Source organism: Ochotona curzoniae, unplaced genomic scaffold (assembly GCF_017591425.1).
Source record: "Ochotona curzoniae isolate NIBS_2020 unplaced genomic scaffold, NIBS_Ocur_1.0 contig_2321, whole genome shotgun sequence".
NCBI lineage: Eukaryota > Metazoa > Chordata > Mammalia > Lagomorpha > Ochotonidae > Ochotona > Ochotona curzoniae.
The window spans coordinates 17,506,746-17,534,690 of record NW_024465421.1 but is presented as its reverse complement, the minus strand read 5'-3'; the positions used below and the strand labels follow the sequence as shown (position 1 = coordinate 17,534,690).

Genomic DNA, 27,945 nt, shown 5'->3' with positions numbered 1-27,945 from the left:
TTTAACAAAGTTGTTTCAAACTGGGTTAAGGAGTATCAAAGGAAAGTTTACTTTTCTGCGAAGATTAGGCAAGGTTCTCTTGAGAAGTGAAGCCAGTATGTAAAGGAAATGGGCTAGTTCCAAATCTGCAGAGCTGTTGTCCCAGTTCAAGGCTAAATGGCCTCTTAGGAGCAAGGAGAACCACTGTCCCAGTGCCAAGGCACTCAGGCAGGATTCTGTCTTGTCTAGGCTCCAGATGACGGCGTGAGGCTCACCGGCATCAGTTGGACCATTTGTTGTTACTGTCATCCAAGAATACCCTTACAGAACCATCTGGAATAATCATGATCAAATACCTGGGCACACCACAGTTCAAGTGGTGTTCTGGTCCAGTTGACAATGGATATCAACAATCACAGATTCCTCAGGATCTTGCTATTCAGAGTGTGGCCTGAAAACCAGGAACATCTTAGGCCACATATTAGAGTATGCTGAATCAGTATCTGTATTATGGATGAGGAACCCAGGTTTTTTGAGTGTTAAACATTTGAGAAACGTCCAAACAGCATGTTACAAATCAGTGATAGACCCTTGGGTGTTTATTTCACTGTAGTACATAATTGGTTTCTTCATTCAGTAGAAATTTTAGACACATCCTCATTGCAAATTTTTTTTCATATTCACCTGACAGTATACATTTATTTTAGTCATAGTATATGCATATACATGTGAATAATGAGTAGGTACACGATAAAGCATCCATCAGAAATTTGAAACTGGGCTGAAGGTGAAATATTTTAAAATGCATTTAAAAATGGTATTTAAAAATACATTTACTGGGAGTGAAACTCATTGTTAATAAATTGAATACTCTTATAATACTCTTAATAAATAAATTGAATACTCTTCATGAAACTTTGGATTCTTTTTGGTTGCCTTTGTTTGCATCTGAGTGGATCATCATTTTAGCCCTGCAAGAAACTACTGAAGAGCAGAGCCAATCCTATAGTTTGCCTGTGCTGGCACTCCCTCCAGGCTGGGGTTTTGTTAAGGGGGCTGGGTTTCCAGGCACATGGCTGCTTGGTGATGGTTAGTGTAGACATAAGGAGGTGTCATAATCTGTACACCCTTTTTAGAGTCACAGATAGCCTAAAGACAGACAGCGTGATTCAGGAAGGGAGGTCCTGGAAGTCATCTCCCTCCATCCAGGCTTCCTGATGCCCAGCCTTTGATTTGGAGCTTCCCAGCATCCAGGCACACATTCAGTGGATCCCTCACTTCTAGTGACCCAGCACAGAAAGTTACGACATTTCTGGTCCCCATGCCAGTGGCGTTCTTGCACTGAGATACCCACTTGTTGACAACCTGTGCAGGAAATAGAGACGTTTCCAAATCCTTGCTTCTACTGCATTTTCTGGGAAGGTGGTCCTAGGGAGATGTGTCCCTGGGATTTGGGGCTGGAACTTAAACACATTTTGGCAGCTTAAGGGTTCTGCAGAAGGCAGTGGTGACCAAGTTCATTCATGAGAACATTCATCGTCACATCGCCATCATCTTGAAAGCCTGACTATTTCAAGATTTGTGGGAGGCTCCTGTGAGAATCTGATGAGTGCAATGTCTTTTTTCTCAAAAAACTGCACACATTTTCCGCTCAGTTTCAGAAAAATCTCCAATATTCTCTGAAGTACATGAGGAAGAACATGTTAGAAGTCACCCAGGCAAGTTAGTTTAAGGGGTCTCTGTCCATTGTCCCGAAAATTTTGTTCTGTGAAGTCTGAGTCCCAGACTTGCTTATTCCACAGAGGCAGGGTGGCCAGGACATTAATTTCAGAGACATTAAAATTTGTGTCCCCTCATTTCCTGCACTGATGAGTTGGGTACACCAGGCAGTTTTTCATTCTGTGAAAAAAAAAAGTTGACCATAGTCCTTTGTCTTGTTCTGCATTTACTGGCTTTCATGCTTGTTCTTCAACTACATAACCTCTTCCCTGCCCCTAGAGCCTTTTCTCCTGCTGGGATGTCTTCCTGGAATGCCCTTTCCAACATCTTGTGACCAAACTCCATTACACAGGGATCAACTTGCATGCCACCTCCTGATCATTTCAAATAATTGTCTAATTTGGTGGTTTTCAGTGTAGTCGCAGCATTTACTCCCACTGTCATGATTGGCTTCTGGTCCACAATCTGATTCTGATAATACCACCTTAGAAGAAATTTTCCACATCCATTTGCAGCTACTTTTCATTCCCCCTTCCCCACCTTAGTCCCTGACAAAAATCAATTTGCTTTGTGTCTTTATGACTTTTTCTGTCATTTGATATAAATGTAATCATACACTAGTATGACTTTTTGTATCTGGGTTCTTTTCACCAAGCATAATGTCTTCTAGTCTCATCCATGTTGCAGAAGGAATCATTGCTTTCTTCCTTTTAATGGCTGCATAATATTCCATTACATAAACTGTTCTGTGTGTCTACTCATCAGTTGATGGACGTTTGTGTTGCTTGTGGCTGCTGTGAAAAAATATCACTTGGTCCAGCCTCTTTTTATCCTGTTATTTTTAAAAAGAAATTATTTGAAGTCTTTGTTGATTTGCATGCTATTTAGTGTTATTCTGTCCTATAACACATAAATCATAGAAAGAATTAAACTTTGTCTTGTACACAGTTGTGCTCCAGGGTCTTAGTGGACGGCATGTGGTAGATATAATTTGGTAAATGAACGCATGGTTGAGAGCTGTTGTTATTCTCTTGTCTTCTTTCCCTGTATTTCATGAAAGTCTTTGTGAACTTTTTAGTAAGTGGTATCTGAGACCTCACAATGGTGGCAGTTCTAGCCTTATTGGGCTGTTGCACCATAATCAGCCTTTTCTTGCAGTTTGAGAAAATTGTTGTCCTAGCACCATCTCACACTGAGTGTGCAATAGGCTCACATGGAAGGCCTGTGAAAAAGCAACTTGCTGGGCTTCACTCCTGGAGTTTCTGACTCAGCAGGTCTGGATAGATTTGAAAATTTGCATCCTTGCATGTTCTCCCAGTTGACATGGATGCTGCTCCGCTAATCCAAGGTGTGAGAAACACTGCTCTCCATGCATACAAAATCTTCTTAAAGTTAATGGAGAATGTGTATGATGAACAAGTGACACATGGATTTCAGATTTTTTTTGCACCAAAATAAACTTAACTTTTAATTCATTTTCCGTGTACTTTTTGAAGTCTGCTCTGATGAACAGCGGTCATCCTTGCCGCTGAGTGGCAGGTGGTGGTGCTTGTGTTTGACATGTGTTGTTTTCTCCAGGGACACGAGAGCCTCACCCTTAGTGATAGGGTCTTCTCTAGCAATGCATACACAAAAGAAGGACCCAATTGAGTCTTATGGTAAAAACACAACTTATATAAAAGCAATGCGTGTACGTGATGATACTCCAATATTATTTTTATTCAAGCATACTAATCTATTTAAATAAGCATAAGATAGAAAGTGAAGAGAAAGAAGAATGCTGGTGGAATCTCACCTTAGGCTGTGATATCTGTTTTGACAGTTTCCTCTGATCTGCTCTATGTACTAACACGGAGCTTCTTTCCTAAGTTTGTAGCTGATTGTGAGGGTCACCGATCCAGGTTTCATGGTGGTTCCATTCCCTCCCATGATGCTCTGGGTCAAAACCATGTTTACAAGCTCTGTGACCAGATTCTTTTGATTCACCTCTCTGAGTCTGTGTATTCTCATTTGCAAGGGATAAGAAGCCTACAGTGGTCTTTTGTGCTGTTTGTTCAGTTGAGGTATGTAATATATTTGCATAGTGCCAGGTTTGTGGTAAGTACTCTGTAAAAGTTAGCCATCGTTACTATTATTGGACTGTGAAGGTATGTTGTGTTGTTATCTGCTGCTAGATAGAATTCAATCTATGATGTGGACATATGTGTACTCATCATTTAACCCTCTCAACAATTCCATGAGATCATTGAAACTGGCAGTTGACCTGGTATGGTAGCTAACATATGTGAGTCCTGATGGAAACTCAAATTACAGTGATTCTATGTATAACTTCTGCTGTTTCCTCCACTACCCCCTCACTAGAATGGTGTCTCCATGGCATTAGAGTCGTGTCTTCGGTTCACAGGCACCATGGTCAGCTCCTAGCAGGTGTCACTCATGTTTTAAATTCATTTCTCTTTCAGGGCCCTTGCGGATGTGATGAGGCCCCAGGGGCACTGCAGCACTGACCACATGGAGAGAGACCTTAACATCGTTGTTCACGTCCAGCATTATGAAAACATGGACACGAGGACTCCCATAAATAATTTACGTGAGTATAGCTGCGTGAACTGGTTTTGATCTTGTCTGGTGACCTAGGTAGTGATTAAGTCACCAGATTGCATGCCATGTGTTTGGGTTAATTAAGAGCTTCTCTTTAGGAACAAAGATTTTATTTCATCTCTTCTGAACAAAGCCAAGTTTGACATCATCCGATTTGCTTTCTCTGGTAAAGAGTGATCTAGGGTTGCTTCATCTTGTTTGGTGCCTGTTAGCTGGTAGATGCTACTTGATTGATTAAACTTATTTGCTCTGTTAGCTGAGAATCCTCTTAATTGGTTTACATTGGGTAGATACTTAGTTTACCAGTGGATTATTTTTTTGGGGGGGTACATTTTGTTGTTTCATCTTGATTGGGTCACCTGTTAGCCTTCAGATATATACCAGTCATAGCTTTTAGCGTTCATGCTGTTTTTAGTTAACCAATACTGGTTCAGAAAGATGTCTGTCTTTTTCATAACTAGAGTTTCATTCAGGTAATCCTCAAAATATTCCATGTGTGTCGGGTGGAGGTGTTGAGTTATGATTGTGTTGTTTTGGGGTGTATATGACTCATACAAAATTGCTCTTCTAGGAAAAAGAGCCACATTTTCTATTGTATTTCAACAGAGCCTTCTTGGGATCTTGGTATACTCCCCCAAATCTTTCAAAGATGTGTATGGTAATGGAGCTTTGCACCAATGAATGAGACGAGGAAAAATAAGATTGTTTGGATGTTGACAGCAGTGTGCTGCCATGATTCTTCCTAGCCATTATGTGTTGAAACAACCCCCCACATGAAAGTAGTGCGGAGTTCTTGGCTTGAAATAACAAAATGCAGACAATTCAAAGGGTGCGTTTACTTGTGGCTAGAGGCTTCTGAACACAGGAACAGTTTTGATGCCACCCATTTTTTACAGTCTTGGATGCCTTTGCTGAGGCGACACTGGGAGCTGCTTGGGTATTTTATTTGCTGAATTGTAGTTTTGAGCTGCTTGGTTGCACATTTTTATATTAGGGGGTAGAGGAAGAAATCTGTGGCATTTGCCATAGGTGATGTGAATTCTGTGATTTTGCATGCAGATGCAGTCTTCATGGCTTGGGAAATTGTTACAGTGTGTTAGCACAATCAAAGTTTGCCTGATTTGAAAAATGGGTTAACCAAATAGAGTTAGAATAGAATAATTGAATGCTCTTAAGTTGAATATTCAGACAAATTCATCAAGTTAATGATTAGATTAGATGGGTAGTAGAATTATATTTATTATTTATTAAACATTATGGTGTTATTTATTTACAAACTGGATTGTAAGGTAATATATAAGCAGTGAAATTCAGAGAAAAATAAGCCTGTAATTAGAAATTTTATGATCAAATCACACAGCTTCTAAAGATAGGATAGATGACGCCAACTATGACATGGATTGGATAGAAATGAACCCATTGTCTTTGAGACTACACTACGAGGCAGCTTGAACCAGATACATATATGTTTCCAAAGATTTTAAGTTAGTGCACATGCTGATAGAACAGAGAAACTGAGCCAGTCTTGAGCCCTGAGGTATGCAAGGTGACTTGTTAATGAGTTTTACATTAGATGTTTCAATACAGAGGATGATTTTGAGTCAGTACTAAATGAAATAACAAACTCATTGAAGTCCTATAACTTTCATCATTCTATCAGGTAGAAAGGCAAGGAACATTAATGAATGCTGTTAATAGAGACTTCATTGCACTTTGTCCTGAAAATAAATTACTGCTCAGACACAGATATGTAGCCACTGAACAATTCAAAGTGTCTTGTGATAAGCTTCCTGGTGCATTGATGATTCTTGTGTTTGATCCAGCTGTGTGTCTCAGTAGTCCGTGATCTACATCAACATAACAGGTGTCTTGTAGTAGTCTCCTCGGTAAGGGGGTACTGGCAAAACCAGAGCATTTCTGGTCAACTTGGGAATTCTAGGGGAAATGTCATAAACATTGTATTGCTGTGAGAGTTTCTATGGATGTTAATTCCATGTAATTCTAACACTCTTGGGAACATCTGAATAAGAGAAATAGACATGGAACCCTTTCACAGGTTTGTAACAGTCATTTTAATTCATATAACACTATGTTCTGTAGATGACAGCAACAGTTGCTTCCTGGCAATTTTTAAAAAAAATTTTTATACTGTTACTGGTTCACAGGAACTTTCTATATATTTACAATGGAAACAGAGCTGTATGTTCAGAAGAATGAATGATTTGGAGAATTCATTGATTCATTGAAAGGATAAGATTAGATTTTTGATATTAATCCTTGCTAGGGGTTCAAAAAACTAATAAGCGTAACCAGTTCCTGACTGACGGAGAAGTAAAGAAGGAATCTTATAGCTAGTAAATTAGAACAGCCTTCAGGGCAGGATCGGGATGCACCTGATGGAGTTAGAACTCTTGTCTGTGTGACGAAGCACAGTGGGGTTGATGATAGCTCACAGTAACCTGTTAGATATTTCCTGAGCAAATAAGGGTAAGGAGCTCCAGCATGCTAGTTGTACCTAATGGCAACGACAAGGAAATGTTTAAACGGTACACTCTGTATGTCTGTTTTTGCAGTGTCACATTATATCACATATGTATGTACAATTATACTGAATCAAAAAGAATTTAAAATGCATTAAAGTAGTATGGTAAAAGAAAATTGAAAGCAGCAACACCAAAAGGGAGCTACCATGATTTGCTGTTACAAAAAAAGGAAAAGAAAAATGCATTTCTTTCTGATACACTGAGGGAGTGCGTTGTGCTGTGTGTAGGTTGCTCTTCCCTCATCAACCAAGCTACTTTGGGGAATTCACTTGTTTCAACTTCAAAATCACTTCCCACTTCATTCAGTGACCCACTCACGTTTGCTTTAAGAGAATAATGATCGCCATCTCTTGCTCCCTTCTCACCTGTGTAATACCAGTGCTGGGTCACTTCTGCTATTCCCTTATGCTATGGTCAAGCGTCAAGAGGTTCAACAATCAATACAGGCTTCTCGGAAGGTGGGGGGAGGTGGAAAAGGACAAGGTGAAAGCCAACAGGGAGAAGAGAACTCTGATACATAAGTTTTATTTTCACCAACCTTTATCAATTTCTTGCTGTTGATTTTCTTCCCCCTGCAATATTAAAGACCTGCTTTTTTTTTTTTTTTCCCCTGAGGCTGATACTGTTCATGTTCTTCCCAGGCATTCAGTTGCATCGCCTAAAAATGTTTAGTCTGATAATCAAAAGGGCTTTGACCTCTTTGATTAACAGGATGTAGATTACACGGAGATAGTGATTTTTCTACAAGAAATGCTCCTTGGCTTTTGTGTAATTGGAATTTGCTTTTGAAGGCACATTTTGGCCTTATGTGCTGTCAGCATACACTGTCTCCCTTGTTCCAGCCTCCCTGTCTGCCAGTGCGTTCCTACTGCCTCTTTGGAGAGGGTAAATGCAGGTTTCATGGATTCTTAAGGCTGGGTGAAGGGCTGTGGGTACAACTTGCATCCCTGTTTCTCAAAGTTGTAGGGCTAACAGCACGTTTGTGAAATAAGAGTTTATTTTGGAATAGTTTTATGTGCAAATAAGGTGCAAAGTTGATACTCAGAATTCTGCATGTGCTTTAGCCTTTTTGCCCTGGGATGGTATCTTATGTTATGGGGACACACCTGTCAACACTAGGAAGTCGCCATTGATCCATTCCTTTTAGCTTAACTATAGCCATTGTTTGAACCTGGCTGGCTTCTTCATAAATGTCTCTTTTCTGTCCCATGATCAAATGTCTGTGTCTGGTATAATTGATAGCAGAATTTTGGTTACATAGTATTGTGTAAAAATGCTGTAAAAGGATGGAAAAAAGCAGTAAGTAAATCAGCAGCAGTTACAAAGCCTTCTTGGTCTTGGTGCAAAAAGTATCTCCCAGTGTTATAAAAATATCCACATAAAACTATTCTCCAGGGGGCAGGCATTTGGTGCAGCAGTTAAGTTGCCACTCGGGATGTCTGTATCCTGTATTGTAATGCTTGGATTTAAGTACTGGCCCTGCTTTCAACTCCAGCATGCTGCCATAGAAGACCGTGCAAGGCAGAGATGATGTCTTGGAGCCCTGATACTCACTTGGAGAACTCAGATTGAATTACAGGCTTTGTTTTTTTTTTTGGCCTGGCTCAGTTCTAGCCATTTCAAGCATTTCAGGAAGTAACCAGCAGATGGAAGACCCGCTCCCCTTTGATTTTCAAATAAGAAAAATGAAAAGAAAGAATCTTAAAAGAAAGAGCTTCCACCATGTCGGTGCTGGAATGCAACCACATGCTGTCATGGCATTGCTATGATATGTGCTCATGGGAAGTTGGCCTGTGTTCCATGGCCACTTGCAACTTCTCTTTGGAACTGGGTCGATGGTGCTGCCTATTATATGGGATAATTTGATCAGGTGTTATTTAACTCCAAAATGAGAAACTATTATGCTTTAAAATCCACTAGAAAGAGAAGGGTCCTTTTCCGGCCACCCTGCCCTCTTTTCTAGGATGACACCCAGTGGGTTTACAAGTAGTCAGACACATGGGTTAGTTGCTGAAGAGGTTGTATGACTCCTATCTAGGACCATTTCCTTGTCCATGTTTACTGAGTTTCCTGGCAAGTCTCACATTTGGCTTCTAGAAATATTGACCTGACCATTCACAAACATTAAAAAAAAAATTGGAAGGAGTTTCCTAACCATTGCAGGCAAGAAAGTAAATAGATAATATGAGTATGTAAGAATAAAAATGATAGACTGTTCTTTTTTTATTGGAAAGGTAGATAAGATTTACAGAGAGAAGGACAAACAAATATTCTTCATCCACTGGTTCACTCCCCAGGTGGCCTCAGTGGCTGGAGTTGAGCTGACCTGAGCCAGGAACTAGGGCTTCCTCCGAGTGAGTGTGAGTGCCGGGTCCCAGGATTTTGGGCCATCCTCTGCTGCTTTCCCAGGCCACAGCAGAGAGCTGGATGGAAAGTGGAGTAGCCAGGACACAAACTGATGCCCCTATGGGATTCTGTGCATGCAATGTGAGGATTTATCCTTTGAGTCATTGTGCTGTACCCAATGATAGATTATTTTAACACTGACTTATTTGGATAGTAAGTAAACTTGTATATTTCACATCCTCAAAATCTTATTATTTTGACACTAATATTTCCACCATCATAAAGATAGGAACACTTAGGTATGGAGAAGGGTGAATCTGCTTGTGTAAAACTTGTCAAAATGTGAAGTAGTTGAGCTGGGATGGAACTTGAGACAGTAGTGCCACATGTCTGTAACTGTAAGCTAGCACAATGCATTTCCTCTCCTTAAGGTACTGATGTTTGCCAAATGGGTAGGTCTTTCTGCTGAGGTAGGACTTGCTGAAGGAAATACAAGTGAACTGAAAGATCATTGGCACACTGAGCAAGAAAATTTTCCACAATACAGACACCCAGTTTACTATCTTGTGGTCAGTCCTTTTGTGGGATTATGAGTAACATTTACAGAGTATTTGCTCCATGCCAGGCACGGTATTCAATGTTTTGAATATATTAGTCTTAGCCTACTTGGTACCCAAGACAGAGTCCGGGGATCCTGGCTCAATCTTGCCCCAGGACCTTTGTACTGGCCATTTAGTTCCCACACTAGCCTGCTCCCAGATCACTGTGTCTGGTCTTTTCCCAGTCACATGGTACACTGTCCATCATCCTTCTTCCCCAACCCCCTTAGTAGCTATCTCTTTGCTGCACTTGCTTCTTTAACTCTGATCCACAAATCATCCACTGTTTTGTATTTCCCTATGGTTTTCTTCATTACATTTTGTTCTTTTTGAAATGGTCTTACTCATTATTCTGCTCATGCCTCTTCTATGCCAATATTAGCCTCCTGGGAGAAAGTGCTTTTTATTGTGATAGCCGTACCTCTCACCAGAAACCAGGCTGGCTTGTGGCAGAGGCTCCATAAATTTTTTTTCCCAGTCAGTAAAAAAGCCTATGGAAGAGGCATCATTATTCTCATTGTGTGTATGACAAGACCAAGATTCATGGAAATAAGAGAACTCATTCGAGTTATATGATTGCTAAGATTGGCTTTTAAGATACTCCAGGAAAGCATAAAATTGCAGGAGGTGGTAGATGAAACAAAATTGGAAATATTTCAAGTGTCCTTGAAGGTGGGTGACCAAATATGTGGAAATTTATTATTCTGTTCTCTGTATGGTTATATGTTTATTTCAAAAATACATCTAATGAAAGCCTCCAAATTATAAAAAGTTGTCCAAAACTTCATAGTTAACAAGGAAAGAGGCCAGGATTCAAATCTCGATTTGAGCGCACAGGGACTTACTGTATGTCCATGCTTTGTGTCTAATATTCAGGCCTCAGGAGGAGTAGAAATTGGAACCACTGTGGGAAGTTCAGTGTGTGGAGGAGGTAAAACATCATAGTGCTTCCTGTGTGTGCTCTGCTGCTGTGTCTTACTTCAATTGCAGAGGGAGGGAAGGAGAGAGAGAGAGAGAGAGAGAGAGAGAGAGAGAGAGAGAGAGAGATAGAGAATGGTCTAGCTTTTTCAAGATCAGCTGTCTGAACTCAGTGCATTCAGTTGAAAGGAGTAGAAAGTACTTTAGGGTTTTTTTCTTGGGATGCAGTGGGACACATTTCCAAGGAGGTGGGCAGGTAGACTCCTGTTTTAATCTTCTATGGGAGCTGGCAAACATGCACTTGTTTTTCTTTTACCTCCTCTATCTAGTGCTTAAAATGTGGTGAGAGTTCAAGAGATATTTGTTGATGAGTGAACGAATGTGTGCATGGGTCTTGAGCTCAAGTGCCACAAAAAAATCCTCCGGAACCTTGAACAGCATGTTTGCAATTTTGAGTTTTGAAGCAACTTGGGTAATCTTGATTCATGTGGGTTAACTTACTTGTGCAGCCATAACTGCCAATGCGCTTGTATCTGAAACGCCAATGTTCTTTTTCTACTAGGACAGACTAGTAGCTTCACTTGTGGACGTATGAGTCTAGTGTTTTGGATACATGGGTTAATAATGTAGTTAACAGAAGTGGAGGTGGTGTATACTTGAATAGCTGACAAGCCTTTGCAGTCATGGAGCAGTAGCCTGACATACATTTAAGTGGATTTAAAGTGTTACAGATGAGTGTCTGACAGGTGAAGATGCTCATCAAATGTGTGTATAATGACTCAGAGGCAGTGTGATGAGGAAGTAGGGTGTATGGATTGAGTACATAGACAATCAGTGTGTTGGTTCTGTCCCTCATTAGCTATGCGTTCTTGGAAAAGTTAGGAATATGTGAATTGACACAGATAATGATTTTACTGTCTGGTAGCAAGTCCTGGTTTTACTGCTGCTGTTTGTGGATGAGGGAATATTGGTGTATACGTAGTTTGTTTGCTGGGACACGAGGACGTAGATCAGTATGGATTCCCTGTGCAGTTGTCTCCACAGTGAAAATGTTTTCAGTCTGTGTGCCAGTTGGTAACACAACTTGTGTGTGCATGTGTGTGTGTGTTCATTACTACTGATGCTTTTGATGTAAATTAGAACTGAAGAAACTGTCGAATCCTTCTTAAGAAATAGTTCAGATGGAGCATCTGTGACATTCTCAGCCATTTGCTCTTATGTTTTTCTTCTCTTCCCATTTGAAACAGACGGGATTTTATTCTCCTAGGAATATTGGTTTTAATATTTTGTACTAGCAGACCAGGCCATAGATATATTCTTATATGTCCACTCACAAAGTGAGATTGTATGTGTGTGTGTGTGCGCACGCAAGCCCTTAAAGGAAAAAAAAATCACTTTCTGTAAGACATCTCCTGGACTCTTCTCAAAAATTGCTACTAATGCTGGCCACATGGTGCTGCCTAATTAGATTTGCATTGCTTTGCCGAAGTGCTTCCAACCAGCTGTAGGTCTATTTGTAAAGAAAGCATAAGTGTTCAACACAGTGTCTGGTTCAGTTAAAAGATGCCAAGTTCTGTTCTTTCTGTACAAAAGAAAGCCTATTCTTGGACACATTACTTTTGGGAAGGAATTTCTATTTATAAAACAGGATTTAGAGATGTGAGTTGCCTATAGTATGATTGACACTTGGCATGATAAAAAGGAATAATCAAGAAGACAAGAGTTTATTTTTTTTCTGGACTTATGTTTATGATCCTTTCCTAGGGATCCAACTGAGTGATCCACCAGATTCCCACTGACAAAAAATTTCCAAGTGGTGTGATAGGGATCCATCCAGGATGCTGAGGGAGACGGCAGAAGCTATCCACAAAGCATCTGGGGCTGGAGGAGAGGGGAAGAGCTTGGAAAGCTTTTTCCTGAGCATCCAATATTTTGTTCTGAATGTTGTGCCCTACAACTTTCCATGGAATGGTGGGAAGCAGAGCAAAAAATGTTCCTGTGCTGACTTTGCTAACTTTTGATTGAGAGGAGAGCTGTGAGTCTTAGCCTATAGATCTATCTTCTGGGTCTGAGAAGTTTAGATCAACTGGGTATAGGGAGAAGGGTGTTTTCTTTGGTTAGAGTCATATTGTTTTTATAGGAAAATGTGAAAGTCAGGTCTGATATGACAAGAAGGCAGCTCCCAGGAGTTGAATATAGATTTTTTTTTGAGAATGCTTTCATTTTACTTAATCTGCTGCTCTTCTCTTCAATAGGTCAGTGTTCAGTTGTTTCATCTTTTAAAATTAACGGCCAGTATGAAACTAAGCAACACAGTTAATATTGTAATGCATATATTAAAATAATTAATAGGAAGGCTTTAGGAAACTGCCTTAAAAATCCCAATAAGCATTCTCAATAAAGTTAATTACAGGCTGAATAGGAAATTCCATTATGCTAGTCAGAGAATGCATTTAATGAAACAAAATGTAATCATAATCTGAATTTTTTATTAAATAGAGTCTTAAACTCATTAATTTAGGCATTAGGCCTGGAGTTCTGTGCTCTAGTAAGGCTGTCCATCTCAAGCAGAGCCCGTATTTTATTCACAGTAAGCCTACCCTAGGTCTTGTAAAAAGGGAGACTGGCCCAGGAAACCCTAGATCTGTCCACGGTTCTGAACTTGCTGTGCAGCTGGCATGCCCAACCAGAAAAGACCATCTATCTAACAGAATTTTGAGATTGGAGGGAACTTTGTGTATCATCTTGCCCTTTGGTATGCTGCATTTCTGATTCCAAAATTTATTAAAAATGTGAAAAATAATAACAGAGAATCCACATGGATTTTTTTTCTTGTTCCCAAAAGGAAATTAAATAAAAAGCAACTGTTACATACTATCATCAATCTATCAAAGATTTAGACATTTCACACCCCAGGTTTATGTAAAGAAATAGTTTAAAAAATTAGTGTTTAAATCTAATGCAGTTAGGTTCATAAAAAACTCATTTCACTGTCCTTATTTTTGTCTTATTCCACCCGCACCCCCGCCCAATAAGTTGAAAAGGAGAATATAGTTTTGCATTTTTGTTTGCTCATTGAGTTTCTTAAGTTCTGGACAGTGGAGCTTGATGCTAAGGATCCAGAAATTTGAAAAGAATGTGTGTGTGTGTGTGTGAGCTTGTATACTTGTGTGTGCTTGTATTCATGTATGCACACACACAAGGGTGCTTCAGAAAGTTTGTGGAGGAATAGCATTAAAGATAGGTTTTTTTGTGTGTGTGTCAAACTTTTAAAAATGCCTTAATCATTTTTTTCATAATGCACCTTTCCATGAGCTTTTTGATTAATATTGGTTTTAAGATTACTAATAGTGATCACAAATACGTGTTTATACAGTAGTTATCCACAGTGGAGTTAGTGATGTGAAAGGAAAGGTGACCAGGAATATGTGATTTCCTGAGCCAGCACTATCTGGTATAGTAGCAATACACTTTGATGCCTTACCTGGTCTCCAGAAGAGTCCCTTTGAAATATTCAGATATTCCTGACCTTTTTACAAAGTATTGAATTGCCAAGAGCCTGAGACTTGGAATTTGTGCAAGAAAAGCATGTATTATTTGCTTTTCTTTATTGAGTGGTAACCAGAAATGAAGGAAGCACATCATTTTTTTCTGAGTCATTATTGAAAAAAAATTAATGCATATCCTCAGAGTCATAGAAGGTCATCAATCAAACAATCCTTTCATACTAGCTGACAAAGGAGTTACATAAGCATATTTTAAAAACTGCTCCTTAGAAACACTTTTGTTCTGTGAATCAGCTTAGAGGTTGTTGGGTTCAGATCCCTGTACTGTTTTTTTTTTTTCGATAGATTTTAAATGTACCTCACTTGCTTCCAGCACAGAGACTTCGCGATTGACATTCCCTTTGACTATAAGGCTCTTCCCCTGTTACCTGCAACATGCGGCTCCTTCCATGGTCTGAGTCTTGGCTCCACAGTCATCACTTAGAGAATTTTTTTTTTTTTATCATGGGATAGAACCTACTGCTTTCTCTCTAGTAAGTCATTATTTTATTATCATCACTGCTTGTATTATGATCATAAGTCATCTTATTGACTTGTTTCTTTTTTATGTCCCTACCATTATGTCAACCCCATGAGACCAGGGACCTTTTCCATCTTATCTCCTGCTGCACCCTGGGGTCTGTGTCTGGACTTGGAACACAGTAGATGCCTGTAAAAATTTACGGCATGAACGAATGCAGTCACCATGTGGTACTGGGTCATTTTGTCAAGAAATTTCTCTTATTGTTTTTTCATTGTCAACTTATCAGGGGTTTTATTTCTTTAAACCTTTGGTGGTGTTATCTGAATTTAAGAAATGGGAAATTACCAAGAGAAGTTGTATATACTTAAACGCTTATGAATACACATGCTATCATTACCTGGTAGTTATGAAATGTCAGACAAAGGCAGTGTTTCCAAAGTTCAGTCCACCAATTCAATCACAATTGATTTTTTTCAATAGCGTTTTCTGCTGTTTCGTTTCTTTGGCATCTGTGTCTCACATGTTGGCTCATAACATTCTTATCCATGCTGATTCGCAGTTGCATTAGCATGAAAGCAAACTAAGGAGGGAATTGCCTGTGTTTAATATTTATGAAATGACTATATTGTGTTGATATGGATAATAAAAAAAACCCCAGCTCTGGTGAGGCAAAGTAACCTTAATAATCCCCTGCTTAGGATCACAATATTGATTTTAGTGCATTGCCAGACGGACTATTAAATATCCAGCAGCTATGTTTCACATTTAATTATTATATTTAAAGGGAAGCCTTAAAACCCAGAGGGAGGAGATGGTAGGTACAAAGGAAAAACATAAAAACAAATCCAGAGATCCATTTCACATCCTGTAATTGAGAACTCATCCCATGGTAAGCACCAAGTCCTGGCTTATCTGTGGTTACAACAGAATATTTACTCTGACCCTTTGACTCTGAATCTAGAAATGTCCCATATATGCCACCCATCTACATTCCTCACCCTGTAACAAAATCAGGTCAAGCCAAGAAAAGCACTGAAGAACAAGATTCAGCCTCTGGATTTTCCTTTGAGAATCTTTGAGGATCTCCTACTTCCCAGGAGACTTTACAGTATCAGAGAGAGAGAGATATGTCGGTAGATGAAAAGGGACATGTTATATTGCAGGTAGAGTGGATGGAGAGTAAAGCCATTCTTGTTCATTTTTTTCTTGGCTTTTGAGCTTTGTTTCTCATTGTGATTGCCCATTTTATTAAGCAATCCTTCTATTTATTTTGAAGATTTGTTTTATTTTTATTGAAAAGTCAGATATACAGAGAGGAGGAGAGACAGTGAGGAAAAGATCTTTCGTCCAATGATTCACTCCCCAAGTGGCCGCCGCAGCCGGAGCTGAGCCGATCAGAAGTCAGGAACCTGGAGCCTCTTCCGGGTCTCCCATGCAGGTGCAGGGTCCCAAGGCTTTGGGCCATCCTCGACTGCTTTCCCAGGCCACAAGCAGGGAGCTGGATGGGAAGTGGAGCAGCCGGGATTAGAACTGGCACCCATATGGGATCATGGCATGCAAGGCAAGGACTGTAGCTGCTAGGCTACCATGTTGGGTCCAACAATCCCTTTAGTGAAAGGCTCTATGAAGCCTTTCAAGGCCAAAATGATAGCATCAGTAATTAGCACTTACTGGATACCTACTGTATGTCAGGCATTTCAAATATCTGATTTCATTTACTTTTCCTCAGAACATTTGCAGAAGTGGATAGGATTATCTACAGCTTCAAGGGTAAAGAGATACAGGACATAAAAAATAGTAGATGGAAGGAGGGGATTCATGTGCAGTTTGCTCCTTCTTCCTACCAGAGGGGACACTGGCTTCACTTTGGGTGTTGGGATACTGACCATTTTGGGATACTGTCTATTTTGGTACAAAAAATTAGAAATCGACATTTTTTTCCTAGTACTTATTTTTTATGAACTTTTTGGAGGCCGACCCCTTATATACAGGGATTTACTCTTGCATTTCTGCTACAAATATACTCGAAGCCCCTGAAATGACTCATGGTTTTGCGAATGAGAAGGGATACATGTGATATAACCTGAAGGGATCTGAACCCAAAAGATGGATTGGGAAGGTCTCAATTGTGTACTGCCTAGCATATGGTGTTTGCATGTGTAGTGGATAATTAGCATATCTTTGTTTAATGAGTGAATGAATACATGAGTGAGTCGTTAGAGGCATATGGCCACCTTTTAGTCTTATGTTCTTCAAGTTATTTGCCTGCATCCTGCCAGGCCATCATGCATATAATAAAACTTCATTCTTTGTAAAATTTTCCTTAGGAATGTCAATTCAGAACAATTTAATTGCTTAGCTGTATTTTTTTTAAAGTTTAAAAACTGGTATAACTAAGGGAAACATGAAGAATGAGTATATTCTAATATCTGCTGCTGAGATGGTGATGTTTTGTTCAATGTTCTTTACATAGGCAGTAGGCTATGTTTTGCACATTTATTCATCAGATTCCTTTTTTGTATTATCTAATTACACATTGTGCTAATGAGCAAAATGCAAAAAGCTAGGGCTCTGACCCCTGGATCTGTCATGTTAGTGAGAGGAGACTGTTAAAGCAGCCAATGGATCAAACATTTAGGAAACATTACATGTGGTAAGTATGGGAGAAAGCATAAGGACTGATACAGAGACTAACATAGCAGATGTCACCAAGGAGGTGACAATTAAAATGAGACTCCAGGCTGAACGAGAAGGAACCAATGGAGTGGATACTTGGGGGGAAAGTTGAGGCTTCAGCCTGTGTAAGAGACCTGAGGATGGCAGTGTCCCTGCATAACTGTCAAAATCAAGAACACCAGTAGGGTTTGGGGGCTGGTTTGGGAGGGGAATATGTTATGTAAATTCATGTCAAAAGTTCTCTTCAGAAATGAGAGAAATGTGAGATACTAATTATTTATCACAATTATAATTTTTTTAAAAAAGATTATTTATTACAAGTTTTTTTTTTTTTTTAAACTGGAAGGCAGAGTTATAGAGAGAAGGAGAGACAGAGGTTTTCTAACCACTGGTTCACTCCTCAGATGGCCACAACAGCAGGATCTGGACCAGTCCTGGAGCTTCTTCCTGGGTCTCTGATGTGGGCGCAGGGACCAAAGGATGTGAGCCATCCTCTGTTGCTTTCCCAGGTACATTAGCAGGGAGCTGGATCAGAAATGGAACAGCTGGGATTCAAATGGGCACCCCTATGGGATGCCAGCAATGCAGGTAGAGGTTCTGCCTGCTATACCATGGTGGCAGTCTCCAGTTACAGTTTTTGAGCAATTACTGTGTGCTAGGAACCATGCCAGGTATGTTAGACCTGTTCTTGTTGTGTTTCAGTGCCTGATTTGGCCATCCAATAGTGCTTCTCTGCGGGTGTTACACTAAGCACCAGTCCTTTGAGGTATTCTGAAAAATTAGAGTCCCTGGGACAAATAAATTGAAGACTCAGGAAAAATGCAAAAAGCCATTTATAATTGTGTTCATTTCAGTGTTTTCCAAACTGATTTATCTGTTAAACATTTTGTTTTGTACAACAATGATTGATGCGGGGGGAAAATCCTAGAGAGCCGACTTTGAAGAATGGAACTGGATTAATGTTTATCTGCTCGTACTTAATCATCTCATCTGGTGGTAAACTCATTTTGTCCCAAGGTGATTACTGTTTCCAGGCAGACTTCCTCGAAGGGAGGCAGTGGCCTTATGCCCAGTTTTTCAAAGTTGACAGGCAAACCCTTTGGGGAAGCCTACCAAAGAACGAGGAAGCCAAGGCCATCAATACTTTTCTTCTCCTCTCTCTATCCTAGCGTCTTTCATACTTCAAGGCTCGGAAGGATAGTTCATATCAGACTGTGTTGGTTATGAGCAAAGGAAATAAATTCTTTCAGACTCAAGTAAAAAAAAAAAAGCAGCTCTTTTAAAGAACATGAATTAGCGCACAGACCTGAAGGGACATGTGAAAGTCCAAGGTTGGGATGGTGGGAGCCAGAATGGCTTAACCATACATGGTCATTTTAGAGCTCTTTGGTGGTACGAGTAACTTCAACCATTCTTCTGTCTTTGTGCTCTTTCAAGTCTTAAGGTCTTAAGGGACAGAATGATTGGTTGACATTGTGTCACATGCTCAACTCTGGGCTGAGGAGAGCAGGATCTTATTATTATTATTATTATTATTATTATTATTATTATTATTATTATTTTTCTGACAGTATCACCACAATTGTGTAAGACAGGGAGAGGTCAGTTTCCTTAATACTTGAGTCTTGAGACACTGGCCAAAAGAAGTAGGGATGGGTGCTAGGCATCAAAAAATGAAAGGTAAAGAATTCTCTCAAGAGTCCAGCAAATCCTCCTCCTGCCTCATCACTTCTCTGGGATTATGAGTGTTTCAATTTCTGTGTAAGTCTTGAGGGGAGGGAGATGGGACTAGTCTCCCCGGTGTGTGTAGGAGAATGTAGGAGGTTTCTAAAGCATGTGGAAAGGAATTGGCTTGGCTAATGCAGCGGGCCTGCATTTGGGAGTGCACAGTCAGGTGGCTGGCTGATGAATGGAATGCCTTCAAGTCCAGGTAAAGGAACTTAACCAAATACCTGCTCCTGAGCCGAGATTTTGCCTGATATCACTTTAGTAGAAGATGTCTTGTTGGGTTGCAGGCAATTTGAGAAGCTCTTCAGCAATCTCCAACACTTTGCCACCACCTGCCCATGAAGTCCCTGTTCCCGTCCTTCACCAAAGCCTTTGGATGGTTGCTAGGAAACTGAGAATGCTTGAGCAGTTGGGATTTCATGACAAGAATTTTCTAGGTTTTTGTGGTTGGAGGGAGTAATTGGGTTGATCCAATGCCATGTCCCTTTGCCTTACAGTGGAGTACAGTGACACGTAGTGTTTTTAAGTCATGTGGATTCAACTCTGTGATCTCAGTTCAGGGGTGAGGAGAACAGGGTAAGGAAGCCAGGAGGGAAAGGAGAGCTAGAGAGCGAGGAGAGCGTAACATAAATAATGTGAGTATTTCTGTTCCTCATTGCACACAATGAGCATATGCTGAGAGTGAGATGGGAGACATGAGTCTGCTTTGCCTCAGACAGCTCACTTCCCACGAGCTTTCCCAGAGTGTGATTCTAGCATTTAAAGAGAAGCATTTTTCATATAATTTGGCCTCTAAACACAAGCCAGTTACATCATCTTGTGCTCAACCAGAGGAAGAGCTGTCGTGGGTGATTTTGGCTGAAGATGATTTAGCCACTCCCTCTGGCTTCAGATCTCTACACAGACAAGACTCCCATGTCCTGTTTTGTGAAATCTGTACTTGGTGCCTGTGGATGATAATGCATGGCTCCAGCTCTTTCACAACGTCTTCCAACGACTCAGTGCAGTAAGGGCCAGTGGGATGGCTGGGGGCTTTTGTATTTGTTTCTTGCTAGTGCTGTCTTTTGAGATCACTGGTGTGATCATGATTAGAAAATACCCTTGGTCCTGGCACTGTGGTGTAACTGCTAAAGTCCTCGCCTTGAATGTGCCAGGATTCCATTTGGGTGCTGGTCCAATCCTGGTGGCCCCGCTTCCCATCCAGCTTCCTGCTTGTGGCGCCCAAAGCCTTGAGACCCTGCACCCATGTGGGAGACCTGGAAGAGGCTCCTGACTCCTGGCTTTGGATTGGCCCAGCACCAGCCATTGCGGCCGCTTGGGCAGTGAACCATCAGATGGAAGATCTTTCTCTCTGTCTCTCCTCCTCTCTGTATATCTGCCTTTCCAATAAAAATAAATAAATCTTATATATAAAAAAAGAACCCTCAAGAGACTCCCTGCAGTTAGCCCAGCCCCTTTTTTGAAACCCCATATTTATATTTATTGGAGTTTGAGGAACTGAGTTTGAAATGGCCTGTGGAGCTTGAAATTTCTCCTATAGGTTGCTGAGGCTCATATCTACCCGTCTGTCCAATTGTAAACAGCACATTCAAATAATGTATTTACCCATCTTAATAGGTTAATAGGTACATAAAAGACAAATAGAATCAGGTACTGTAAAGAGTACAAAGCTTGCACTAACTGCTCTGTGTCCTCCAATTCCCGAGTTCTCCTCAGTATCAGTCACTATAATAATTTATTGTCTGTTCTCCCAAAGATAGTCTATGCATTTATTAACATTTATGAACATCTCAGCACTTAGCTGGTTTGTCTTAAGGGTGGATATATTAGTTTGGGTTTCTATAACACAGACTTGGTAGCTTGAACAATGATGTATTTTTTCATAATCGTTGAGGATAGAAGGCCAAAATCAAGCTGATGGCAGGGTTGGTTTCCATCAAGGCCTCTCCCTTGGCTTACAGATGGCCAGTTTCCTGTGCCCTAACTTGTATTTTTTTTTTTTTCTAATGAGTGGCAGATGTATCAGATTGGGGCCTCACTCTCAGACTTCAGTTAATCTTGATCAACTGTTTATAGACCCCATCACCAATGACGGTCATGTTATAAGTTAGGGCTTCAACACATGAGTATTGGGCAGACAAAAATATTAAGTCCATAGCAGTGGACATTGGTGATTGTTCCCTTTTAATTTGTTTAGGCAAATAGCCATCTTTTGCCTAGTCTGTAGGCTGTGAACTGAGCTTGGAAGATCCATGTAAGATGTGTATTTAAAGGTGAGGAATGTGGGCACTGACAGCCTTGAGGAAGGTACCGAGACCTCAGTAAGTGGAAACCATTGTGTCCTAGATGAAATGCCATCATACCAGGAGTGTGAAATGTGATTTGTAGGGAGCTATGGCTCTCCCTCTGGATTAGTGAGAGACAGATAACCTGGGTCACGTGTTGGCACCCTTCCGGAAAGGGAAAGAATGAAGCTACCCTTGCTCCAATCTGTGCATATGCAGTTGGCCAGTTCTTAATTGTGCAGAAACTCAGAATCTTGGGGATGTGGAGACCAGAGTGGGGCTGACAGGTCCTTCTGCAACTCTTCCCTCAAATTTCCTCCTCCCTTGCAACCACACAAAACTTAACACTTCCTGAGTGTTATCAAGTTCAACTGCTTGTTATCAATGTGCCGTTCTCAACGTCAATGGCTCTTATTTAAACACATGCTCATTTCTGTTCTCCAAGTCTGCTTATGTTTACTGACTCTTGGGTGTTCATTCCTTTTCTGCCTTTTGGTTTTGTCTGTGCTGTCGCCTTTCATTTTGATTTTGTGGTGCAATTTAACCTTCACAGAAGCATGTTTTTTTTTTCTTTCTAATTAGTTGGAAACTCTGAGCTCAGTGAACACTTCTAAGGCTTCTGCAGCAAGTCTAATGTGCCACAGTGGTCCCAGGCAGCCTTGGGATGAGTGTTCATGGAATTCCTACTTTCAGATAGAATTTTGGGGAAGAATAAGTAGAAAGAGGTATCCCAGAATGGTTTCTGATTGTCTCATAATTTTCCTCTGAGGGCTTTCTTGTGGAATGCACATCTTGTTCACACTGGTCACATGCAATTTTTATTATCCTCTGAGTGGGATCCTACAGTTGACCAAGAGCTGTCATTTAGTGTCTGTGGAAGTTCAGATGTGATTGGAATAAGCCCAAGCGGGTGCAGGCTCAGGCAGGTTGCTGTTGGCGCAAATGCCGTGTTGTGATTTGCATCCTGAGGTCTGTCTGGCTTGCGCTTTCTCCATTCCATCTGCCTTTCTCCATGTTGCTTCTCCGTATTCTGCCTCCTGTTGCCTTTGTCATGATGGTTCAGTGAAGTATCCCAGAAATGAGCTGACAAGGAACCTGACATTTACTTATCATAGAACAGGTTTTCTGCAGGTTCTTTTAAGTTCCCTCTGCCACGCCCCATTCTCTGAGGGGCTGTGACGCATGAGTATGAACAGGTGTACCTTCCTTCCAGGCGATTCTGAGTTTGATAGTCCTGAACCAGGGCTCAAGGGATATTGCATTAAATGCATTAATTATCCAGCAAAGTTCTGTGAGGTAGATGGTAGATAATTCAAAGTTTACCTCAAGGTTGACCCAGAGGTCATATTTTCATGATTTGATTCACTTGTGACTGGGTTGTGAAGGAAGGACTCTTTGATTAAGTGAACCACAGGGACGTGTTTCTTTTCCTGCTTGTGGTTGCATGGTGCTTGTTGTCCAGAATCTGTGAAAGATGCCAGAGGGTGGGATGAGGGGGGCCATCTCACATGAGTCCAAATCCATAGCTTCTGCCCCTTCCTATGGAGTGACCCTAGAGGAGGGGAATAAGCTTGCCTTCCTCCCTTGGGAGGTGATGGTGTCATTCTCCAGAGCTTGAGATCACAGAGCAGATGAAATGAGATAATGCAAGGAAAACCCTTGGCACAGCTCCACGGGTAGCTAAAATAAATAACACGTAATGAAGTAAGTGAACCTACAGAACAGCCAACTTTCGTCTATTTAGTTACAAACCTACCTGTCTAGGGCAGGTCAGTGAGGTGTGCACTTGGAATGAGCACCTGGCTCCTGGCTGTGACTTGGCTTATCCCCTGCTGATGTGGTCATTTGGGGAGTGATTCAGTGCATTGAAGATCGTGGCCAGGCTTCTCTCTCTCTTTTCTTAGAGATGATGACTTTGGAGAGATCTATGATTGATCTGTGATTGGTCTTGAGTAGATGATATGCCCATCCCTACTAGACTTTGAATGAGGGAAGAGGTGTCCTAGTTGGTCAGGAATGGATCAGGGGTCTATCTTTGGGTCTGGGTAGATTCAGCATTTAGAGCTGATAGAATGAAGAGGTTCACCATGGGAAAGGGATGGAGAGGGAGCCAGGAGGTGTGTGTTTCTGTATCCGAAGAGGTATGTGAAGCAGAGATCTTCAGGGAAAGGATTATAAACACACAGTAATGCTGACATCCCTTACACACCCCTCCTTCTAGTTCATATATTCTGTTTTGGATGTATGATTATTTATATTCTACTTCACTGCCTCAAATCCTTTGTGAAATGAGGTGGGATAAATAAATGATTAGGTGTGTAAGCTGACTGAATAAACCAGTCAATGCATCTCTGCTTACAAAAGAAGGTGGCTTTCCTGGAGACACCTGGTCAGCCAAGAGCATTAGAGTGAGCTGTGGATGCAGCAGTGTGTCCCCTGTTGAGCACATTGCGCTGCCCACTGGACTCTTCTGTAATGGGCATGGTGATTTAAGCCACTGCCTTCAGCTTCAGAGTGCCTGGCTGCTCTGCTCCTCATCTAGTTTCTGGCTAACATTCCTGAAAGGCAGTAGAAGATGACTCAATTACATGGGTTCCTGCCACCCAAGAGGAGTCCATGGATAGTTTCTGGCTCCTGGCTTTGACCTGTAGCTGTTGTGGCCAGCTGGGGAGAGAACCAGCAGATGGGAGATTTTGTTCTATCTCTCATTTGTCTTCCTCTCTGTCACTCTGCTTTTCAGTAGATGTTTTTAAGGCATACCCACCTCTCATGTGCACATGTTGATGAAGGTTCATCTAGTATAGATCCACTTTACAGATCAATAACCAAAGCTAAGAGAACATCCTAGTTCAGTACTTGCAGTTTGAAATTCCTTTTTTTAATTATAAATTTACGTTAAAAAAGTAATAATATGAGTTTCCATATATCTCTTACTTCTTTCTCCTATTAACATCTTATATTAGCTCATTTGTCACAATTAATGAACCACACCTCACTTCTCTTTAAATCCAAACTATTTATCCTTGCCGCTTTGAACCTCTTAACAATCGGCATTTTGTGTTCAGGTTGAATTACTTTTTCCTTTTTAATGTTTAAGCCCTGTGTAGAATGGAGAACATCTGGTACTTGTGTCTCCTGTGTCTGGCTTCTTCTACTCACTGTGGTGTCCTGCAGTCCCACCCATTTGGTTGTAAATGACTGGATGCCATGCTGTTTGATAGCTGAAGTGTGTGTGTGTGTATGTGTGTGTGTCCTCAGGTCCTTTGCCACTTCACTTTTTTATTGAGTTGTTTGAGTTGCTGATTTGTTTTGCTTAATCTTTTGTCAGGTAAGTAGTTTGCAAATATTTTTCCCATTCTGTTTAGTATCTCTTGAGTCTGTTGATTTTTTTTCTTTGTTATACTTCCACTTACCTAATTTTGATTTTATCCCCTTCTTTGGGGGGTTTTATCCAAGAGGTCATCACCTTGACTAATGTCTTAGAGTGTTTTTTCTATGTTTTCTTTTGGCAGTTTCATAGTTTTAGGTATTACATTTAGGTTTTTGATTTATCTTGAGTTGACTTGTATATGATGAGAGGTAGGAATCTAATTTCTGTCTTCTGCAGGTATATATACATGTATATATCTGCTATATATATATATATGCATATATCCAATTTTGCAGCAGCATTTATTGAGAAGACTGGACTGTCATCTTTCCAATGTAGGTTCTTGGTATCTTTGTCAAAAAGTAGTTGGATGTGTGTACATATATTAATCTCTGGGCTCTGTATTGTACTGGTATATGTGTCAGTTTTGGTTTTTTTTGCTGGCTGTTTTAGTTGTTATTACAGCTTTGTGGTATGCTTTGAAATAAAGTGTTTGAGCCTCAGCTTGACGTTTTCTTTTGGAGCTTAGGATCTGAGTCTTTTGTGATTGCATATGAATTTTAGGATTGTTTTATTTAATCCTGTGAAGAATGCCACTGATACTTTGATAGGAGTTTTGCTGAATCTTTAGGTTGTTCTAGGTAAACAGATATTTTAGCAATATTAATTCTTCCAATTCATGAACAAGGTATAACTGCATCTTTTTGTTTCCTTGATGATTTGTTTCATTAATATTTTATAATTTTAATTGTGAAAAACTTTGATTTGTTTGGTTAAATTTATTACTAAGTATTTGATTTTTGTATATCTGGTGTGAATGGAATTTGTTTTTTATTTCTCTTCCAGTATGAAATTAAATAAGAGTCTTGAAAGTGAACATTCTTGTCTTATCCTAAATTTGAGGGAAAATGTTTTCGTGGTCCCCTCATTTATTATATTACTGGTTGTTGCTTTTTCATATATAGCTTTATAATTTTGAAATATGTTCCTTCTATATCTAATTTAGTGAGAGTTTTTAATGATCGTGAAGGGATGCAGAATCTAATCAAATGTTTTCTCCTATTTTTGAGGAGATCATATAATTATTATTCTTCAATTTGTGGATGTGATTTATGATATTTATTGATTTATGGATGCTGACTCACTCTTGTATCTGTGATTCATCCCACTTGATCATAAATATGATCTTGATATTATGTTGGACTTGACTTGCTAATATTTGGTTGAGCATTTTTGCATTTAGGTTCATCGAGGATATTGGTCTGTAGTTTTATTTTTGTATTTTATCTTTGGTTTTGGTATCAGAGTGATGCTGGTCTTGTCAAAAAGATTTTGGCAGAATTATATAATTTTCAGTATTTCAGTAGAGTTTGATAAGTATTTGAACAGGAAGTATAGCACTGGGATGCCAACTAGCACCACCAATACAGGATATTGGCACTTACAAGTGGAAAATTAGACAATTGAGCCACATGTCAGCCCCTGAAAAGTATTTTAATGAATTCTTATGTAAATATTTTGTAAAATTCAGTAGTAAAATTATTATATCCTGAACTTTACTTTGATGGGAGACTTTTTAGGGAAAAAAGTTTTACCTTCTTCTCATTATTATTATCATTTTATGATACAGTTCCATAGGCCCTGGGATTTTCCTTATCCCCTCCCCAGTTCTCTCCCCTATCTCTGAGTTCCCCTATATCACTACTGTAGTTTAGTTCTTGGTAAACAGTCATATGTCCATCATTTCAGGCATGGACAATGGCAGAGAGTTCAGCATCCTATTGTCAAGATATATTCAACAGTTTCATTGGGAGTGCATCTTTGATCTGAAAGCAGAGATGCACACTGCATTGTATCCTCACATCTGGATATGATAGTCTCCATTACACAGTTACTATATATCCCCTTAAATGAAAAGGGGATGTATAAAAACAAAAACAAAAGAAAATGAAACAAAATTCATAACAGGAAAAAAAACTTTTTATTTACAGCTTCAATCTCATTGCTTGTTGTTACTCTATGTAGGTTTCTGGTATCTTCTGTTTTAAAATCTTGATAGGTAATATTATCTGTTTCTTTGAGGTTTTCCTTTATTTTTAAGCATGTAGATGTCTGTAGTATTTTGTTATGACTCTTTATATTTCCATGGTGTAGGTTAGTGGTAATTTTTTTTTCATATCTAATTTTGTTGGAAGCTTTAGGTTTTGTTTCCTTTGATAGTCAGGGTAAAGGGCTATTTTGTCCATTTTGTTTATCTTCTTAAATGACAGCTTTTAATTTTGTTCATCTTTTGTATTTTTTGCTTTGATTTCATTTTGCCTCCTGATGGTTTTGAATTGAGTTTGTTCTTATAAGTTCGTGAGATGCATCCTTAGATCATTTATTTGAGAGTTTTTAAATGTGAACATTTATCACCGTAAACAGTCCTCGTAATACTGCATTTGCTGTACCTTACAGGTGCTAATATGGTATGACTTCTTTTTTCCCATTGCAAGAAATTCTTCTGTCTCCTTTTTATTTCTTCATTAATCCTTTGGTCACTCAGCAGCACATTGTTTAGTTATATGTACGTTCAATTTTTGGTTGTTTTTCTTGCTGTATCACTGAGCTGGAGGTACACCCCCTTCCTTAGAATCCAAAAATCTCATTGTCTTAGCAGGAGAGGAATAACTTGGAAACAGAAGACAAGCAAGAGAACAGATTCTGTTTCTGGGGACCTGGGGTGGTGGTGGGGAATCTGAGCTTCAAGGCCCAGTGGGCTCAAGCAGGTACAGAGGAAATGAGCACACCTGGAGAAAGGTAGAGAACTGTTCCCAGGCAGCAGCATGTGGTACAGAACCCTCTCTAAGGACCATGTAGGCATCTAGGACAGTTGCTCGGCGAAGTGAAGAAACTCACTTAAGGCTCATTTCCAGGGAGAAATTCCATTTAGAAACCCTTGATCAGAGAGGAGTGCAGTGTCTGGGGTGTGCTAAACACAAATGCATTCACACGTAATTATTTGGAGCAGCTCTAAACAAGGCTGGTCACTTCAGATAAGGATGTGAAGCTCCAGTTGGCCTTCACAGTAACCGCAGAGAGGGGACAGGCTACCTCAGTGTTCGTGGCTGAACGCTCAGCAGGGACGCACTCAGCGGGACAGATGTCACATG

At 40.1% G+C, this 27,945-nt stretch overlaps 1 protein-coding gene across 2 annotated transcripts in view; it reads left to right on the top strand.

Annotated features, from left to right (window-relative positions):
- Positions 1–27,945, top strand: part of SHISA9 (shisa family member 9) — a 235,083-nt gene that overhangs the window by 7,566 nt on the left and 199,572 nt on the right. For both annotated transcript variants that reach the window (XM_040973307.1, XM_040973308.1), the window contains exon 2: positions 4,161–4,288. In XM_040973307.1, coding sequence (XP_040829241.1) covers positions 4,161–4,288 — 128 coding nt within the window. The remainder of the gene's footprint in view (positions 1–4,160; positions 4,289–27,945) is intronic.